A 7,055-nucleotide genomic window follows, 5' to 3' on the forward strand; every position below is an offset into this window, starting at 1 on the left:
CAGCAGTTGCAGTACATGTTGATACTGATCCTTAGTAAGGGTGTTGCAAGCATCTAATTGATCCTTAGTAAGGGTGTTGCAAGCATCTAATTGAGCCTTTTGATTGTGACTAAGTTGATTCAAGCTTGGTCTTGCTACATGTGCTGAGCCTTGTGCATATGCTTGATTATCCACACCTTGAGTTTGCCCATGCTGTAGGTGACGACTTTTATGAGTCGAATTGTCAGACCAAACATTGTAAGCAGTGCTGTTATTGCCATTATATCCAAGATTGTTTCCACCATTATTTCCATTGTAGCCATTGTTCTGGACCATTTTCTTATTGAACTTAAAGTCTGATGGGTATTCTACAAGCTTGTAACATATTTCCTTGGTGTGACCTTTCAATTTGCAGAACTCACATTGTAAATTGTAGTTTTTCTTAAACTTTGGTTACCCCAATTTCTTGAATACAAAGCAGTATCCACTGATCCTTGAACACCAGTTCTTGTGTACATAGCCCCTTCATAAGAACCTTGTCCAATAGCTGGATTAGCACCTAAAATTCATGGATCAGTAACCACTGATATTTGACTCTCATCACTCACAATCATGGAATATGCTTTGTTAATAGAGGGTAAAGGGCTCATTAGCAAGATTTGACTCCTAGCTTGCATGTAAGACTCATTCAACCCCATCAGAAATTGAAACAGTTTCAACTTCTGCAAATGCAACACATAATCTTTGGACTTTGGAAAATCACAAGTAGGAGCAGGAATAATGGCTTCAAATTCTTCCCACATAGTCTTCACTTTTGAAAAGTAGGTAGACACAGATGCAGTTCCTTGACTACAAATAGCAGTTTTTTTGTGCAAGTTATATGACTTAGAACCATCTATCTCTGTAAACCTTTCAAGAAGTTCATTCCACACTACTTGTGCACACATTGCATACATAATACCACCAAGAATACTACTTGACACTGCGTTCATAACCCATGACAACACAATTGCATTTACCCTCTCCCATCTATCCCCTAAAGAAGTAAGAAACTTATCTTTTGCCCCAGAACATCTACAATTCCCAATTTCTTACGACCTAGCAATGGAATTTCATGGAATTGTGCTAAATTCCATAGTTTTCGATACCTGTTAATTGGAATGAGATGATCTGAATGCCGCTAACATCAGCAAGGGAGAGGAACAACATATGATTGTAATCGATTTCCATTGTTGCTGAAGAACCAAATGCATTTTCTGCAGTTTCTTGATTCCCAGTACTGGCATTCAATCCATTGTTTAGGTTTCCCGTCATTTTGCAGGTGAATTAGTAGGCAACAATTCAAGAATTCAAAATTTTTCCAAGAATTGTATGAACCGATGTTAATCAATTAACAACTTGAGCGGAAGACTTAGAATCGCGATTTGAACAGGATTGCTAGTTTAAATTGCTCTGCTACCATGAAGTAAAGCAGTTTAAAGAAGAATAAACTCCATATCAGAATGAAGAAGAACGAAAGAGTTATTGAAGAAGAAGAAAGAAAGATTGTATATCATCGGTTAGTTTACAAATGAGGGTGATATACCCTTACATACAACTGAGTAAGAGGAGATAATATCCTAACTAATTAACTAATTATATGAAGCTAATAACTAATTACATGACTCATTAACTAACTTATACAAAGACTGTTTTGCCCTCTATACTTAAGTGACTCCTTCTTTATTATTCTCAACATATGCAAATGGTCTTAAAATGACATTTACAATTTGCGCATCAAACACAAAAAAGTTACTAGAAAAATCACTTATTTTCCGAGAAATATTGTCTTGAAAAAGATTTTCGTGTCATACCAAATAATCTCTTAATTGTTAGGGTTGTTAATTTTCTTTATTTTCAAAACTTTATAATTTTATTGAAGTAGTAATTTGTTTTTTTTTTTTTTGATATGTTGACGAAGTGAAGAGAGAAAAAGAAAAGTTAGGAGTTGACACCAACTTTTGGAAAAGGAAAAGTAAAATAGCAATTAGAAGCATTGTTTTAAAAGGCAGTGTCAGGACTCGCTCCGGGGCTCGCCTCGGGGCAGGGCAGTGGCAAAACGCCCTGGGGCTAACGTGCGGGGCTTAGTTCCTATGAGGCTTACGCCCTAAGCGCCCAACCGTACGCCCTAAACACGCCTAACGCCCAACGCCCAGGGCTCGCCTAATAGTTCTTACACAAATTATATTTTAAATTCCTTAATTAAAATCATTCACCCTCATAATTGTTTAACAAAATAATGATACTTAATAGTTTTTCATCTATAGAAATAGATTGGGTATAACTCATATAACAAGTCGTAGTATTGGATATTTACTATTTGAGAACGTCGTGAGGGTGAATATCACTTAATTTTTAAAAAAAAAACACATAGCGGAATTGTACATTTTCACTTGTCATTGGTCATAAGTCCTATGTATCAGAATTATCATATAATTTTATTTTTTGTTCATGAAGAAGTTATGTTTTAATTGTAATATTGATAAATTTTATTGATTATTTGCTTATAGGGAGATAAAATGAATAGTATGATAGTAATAGTGTTTTAAGAAACTGTGTTTTTTCCGTGTTTGAAAGTTAAAATGTTAGAATTGTTTTGCATTTCATAATAACTTTTATTTCATTGTATTTTTTATACTTTTAAAATTATGTTATATATAATTACAAGTTATAAGCGGTGCATAATGGATTGCTTTGATTTTTTTTTGTGAGGATCAAGCGCGCGCGCGCGCGCTCACACACACACACACACATATATATATATATATATATATATATATATATATATATATATATATATATATATATATATATATTTCATTTATTTACAGTTTTATTTTATTTTTTAATGTAATTTTACCTATTTAAAAATATTTATTGTAATTATATTATTTTAAGAAATACTAAAAATTAAATACCCATGAGGCTTACGCCCCATCGAGGCTTATAAAACGCTCCGCCTTACGCCCCCGCCTTTTAAAACACTGATTAGAAGTCAAGTCGTGTGTTTCATTTTTCTGCAAAGTCTTCAGTCGTCGCTCTCCCTTTGTGGGGAGGGCACTACTAGCAGGCAAATGGCAATGACACTCTCTTCTTTCTTTGACCAATCAATTCAGTTCAACATCTTTGTCATAAATTCCACTCCTTTTGGTTAACCCTCTAGATCCGCCATTTGCTGCTACCCCATTTCTCACGCCAGTAAGTCTATTCCTCTATCTCCTCTTCTTTTACTATTAATATTTTGTTTCTTACTCAGTTAGTTGTAAGTAACTGTTTCTTTAATTTATATTCTTAGCTGCTTTGAACAAGAACTGAGAGCAAATCTTGAAATCATGATCAGGAAGCTCTTTGAGTGTTATTAGATTTTGATTTTTACTGTTAATTGCTCAATTTTAACAACCCGTTTCTGGTTTGTTTGAGGGTTGGATTTTTTGTTATATCAAAGCGGGGTTCCTTTTTTTCCCTTCAAGTTGTGAGCTTTTGTGCTTGTGCTAGTGGAAAACAAGGTGAACTTAATTTTTATCGTATGGTTGATTTTGTTTGTATACTGGCTGGAATAGATATGGGGATTCTCCAACTAGTTTGGATTGAGGCGTAGTTGTTGTAGTATTCTTTCTTTTTCCTTATTTGTTTATCCACATTGATTTCTTACATGCTTGCTATTGCTTTTTAACGTGTTGACTGCCTTCTTCCTCTTTCTTTTGTTGGAAGAGGAGGATTATTGGTGTACTAAGTCGAAAAAGAAATTCTGTACTCGATTTAATAATGAGCCATTTGTCTCTTCAAGGTTATTAGTTGTATGCTTGTAGCTGGTTTATCCTGACGATATTTTGTACTTTAATGACTGATTTTTTCTTGGTTGGCATGTTCTTACTTGCTCTCTATATATCTTCTTCTTTGGCTATATAACTTGGTGCCATGTTCAGTTCCACAGTTTGTCCATACCTTATATCTTGTTGTCTATGAGAACCAACTGTCTGTTTGCAAGTGAATTGCTCCCTTCTGTTCTTAATATTTTCCTTCAAATATTTTGCAGATTGTTGGATTTTGCTTAGGAAAATTGGATTCGTTCGTGCAACTGCTATCAAATGCTTTACTAAAATATAGAGATGTTAAAAGTAGGCCCTTAAGTTGATGCAACTATGACTGGACCGTTCACAATGATGGTGTCAAATTGTGGAGCCTTTACAACTTTGATCTATCTGATCTTGAGTTGCACTGTCTGCTGTGCTCTTCAAAGTGACATTGACTGTCTGAATTCTATTAACAATTCGTTAGAAGACACATCCAATATCTTAGCCAATTCATGGAATTTCAATAATAACACTGAAGGTTTTATCTGCAAATTCACTGGGTTGATTGCTGGCATCCTGATGAGAACAGGGTTCTGGCTATCCGTCTTCCGGACATGGGGCTTAAGGGAGAGTTCCCACTCGGTATTAAAAATTGCTCATCTTTGACAGCATTGGATCTTTCAAACAACAAGCTCAATGGAAGTATTCCATCTAATATCTCCAAAGTTATAGGTTTCGTGCTGAACCTCGATCTATCTTCCAACCAATTATCGGGAGAAATCCCTGCGGATCTTGCAAATTGTTCTTATCTGAATAACCTTAAACTTGATAACAACCAATTAAAAGGCCAGATTCCTCCCCAGATTGGCTTGCTTGGTCGACTGAAGACATTTAATGTAGCTAACAATCAATTGACTGGGCAAATTCCAAACTTCACAAATGGTACAATTTTTCCTGCTGAGGATTATGCTAATAATCCAGGATTGTGTGGAGGTCCTTTGCCTGTCTGCCGGGGTCCTCCAAAGAAATCTTCTATTGGACTCATTGTTGGTACAACGATTGGTGGGGTGACTGTAGCTGCTGTAGCCATGGCCATTGGTATGTTCTTCTATCTAAGAAGGATGTCCAGGAAGAAGAAAAAGGACCAAGATCCTGACGGGAATAAATGGGCAAAGAGTATTAAGGGCGCCAAAGCAATCAAGGTAAGGAGTTTTCTCTGTGGCCAATTGTTTAAAGTTCTCTTCATTAAGATTTTCTCTTTGACGCATCTTTGCTTGATTCGTCAAACTATTGGTTGCTTTTTAGAAGCATCTAAATAAAAATAGAACCATAATTCTTCTCTCTTACAAGTTCTCTCTTCATTTTTATTCCTTATCAAGCAGATGATTTTTTCACTTGCTCCAGTGTGATTTTTCAGTCACTCTAGTAAATGCCTAATTTAGCATTTGTATTCTTTTTTTTTTCCAGCTTTCAATGTTTGAGAAGTCTGTTTCAAAAATGAGACTAAGTGATCTCATGAAGGCCTCTGACAACTTCAACAAAAATAATATTATTGGGTCGGGAAGAACAGGAACTGTCTACAGAGCAGTACTTGATGATGGCACTTCCCTTATGGTTAAGAGGTTGCAAAATACACAACACTCAGAGAAAGAATTTGTGTCTGAGATGGCTACTTTGGGAAAGGTAAAGAACCGTAACTTGGTTCCTCTTTTGGGCTTTTGCGTGGCTAAGAAAGAAAGACTGTTGGTCTACAAGGACATGCCAAATGGTAACCTGCATGATAAGTTACATGTGGTTAGTGAAGGGGACAAAGTTCTAGAGTGGCCTCTGAGAATCAAAATCGGCATCGGAGCAGCCAAAGGATTTGCGTGGCTCCACCACAACTGCAATCCTCGTATTATCCACAGAAACATTAGTTCTAAATGCATCTTACTTGATGTGGAATTTGAGCCAAGAATATCGGATTTTGGACTTGCTCGTCTCATGAATCCAATTGACACTCATTTGAGTACCTTTGTCAATGGAGAATTTGGGGACATGGGATATGTCGCTCCAGAGTACTTGCGAACTCTTGTGGCTACACCGAAAGGTGATGTCTATAGTTTCGGTGTTGTACTTCTTGAGTTGGTAACGGGTGAGAGGCCTACCTATGTGACCAAAGCTCCTGAGAGCTTCAAGGGAAATTTGGTGGAGTGGATCACATATCTCTCGGGTGAATCTATGCTTCAAGATGCAATCGACAGTTCATTGTCTGGAAAAGGTTATGATGAGGTCTTCCAGGTTCTTAAAGTTGCTTGTCGATGTGTATTGTCTACAGCTAAGGAGAGGCCAACAATGTTTGAAGTGTACCAGCTGCTAAGAGCCATCAGAGAACGATATATTTTCAGTACAGAAAATGACATTTTGATGCCTTCGGAGAGTGATGATGGTTTTCAAATGGTGGAATTCATTGTTGCTCAAGATGTAAAAGAGGCTTGCTAGTAGAATCAGTCCTATGTAATTGTAAGATTTGTGTTCTGCTGCATTTTGTTTTATCCTATACGAGTACGACGTTCAATATACCTACACTATGGGGGAACGATTGGCTTGAATGTCCTTTAAGTCATTTTGGTTTCTGTTTTTTCTGGAATTTTTTTTCCCTTAGAAGAATACTTTTATGTAAATATGTAACTGTAATTTATTGATCTTCATATTGTAGGAACAAGCGTGTACCATTGGACACTGTTGTGTGGGACTAGCTTGGTGTGATATCGCTAAAGATATTTCCCGACTTATGCAAAAGAACGATATATGACGTCTAATTAGGTTTATTTGGAAAAAAATTCACTGCCTGTGATTTTTCCTGACCTGTTCAAATTTTTTCCTTTCCAAATTAAAAAGGTAAAATAAAAGAGTATTATCTGTCTTTTTATATTTGAAAATTGCATCCAAATTAACAAACAATAGTATGCAAACTGTTCCTTTTAAAAATTGTTTATAGATTCATACGGTATATCATCGAGTACAAAAGAACATGTACGCTTTAATCCAAAACAAGGTGGGATCAGGTATGGGAATCCTTACTAACCATCTTTTTCAAAACTTTTTTTTGGTTAACATCTTTTGCAAATTATAATTACCGGAAGTTCTTTAAGTTCGTATAGGGTATTATTGGGACAATTAATTAAGGGTGACTAAAAAGTCTCAAATTTGAGTGTAGGTAACTTAAGTTTCTTTAATTGAGTGTAGGTGATAAATTTATGA

At 35.9% G+C, this 7,055-nt stretch overlaps 1 protein-coding gene across 1 annotated transcript; it reads left to right on the plus strand.

The window, feature by feature from the left end:
• The first annotated feature begins 3,022 nt into the window (after positions 1-3,022).
• LOC132631633 (probably inactive leucine-rich repeat receptor-like protein kinase At5g48380) lies at positions 3,023-6,531 on the plus strand. The gene is given in 4 exon segments (XM_060347288.1): positions 3,023-3,216; positions 4,055-4,374; positions 4,377-5,014; positions 5,280-6,531. Coding segments are annotated over 3 exon segments (1,866 nt in total). The 5' UTR covers positions 3,023-3,216; positions 4,055-4,160; the 3' UTR covers positions 6,294-6,531.
• Positions 6,532-7,055: the final 524 nt, after the last annotated feature.

This window comes from Lycium barbarum, chromosome 3 (assembly GCF_019175385.1).
Source record: "Lycium barbarum isolate Lr01 chromosome 3, ASM1917538v2, whole genome shotgun sequence".
In the NCBI taxonomy this organism is placed as follows: Eukaryota; Viridiplantae; Streptophyta; class Magnoliopsida; order Solanales; family Solanaceae; genus Lycium; species Lycium barbarum.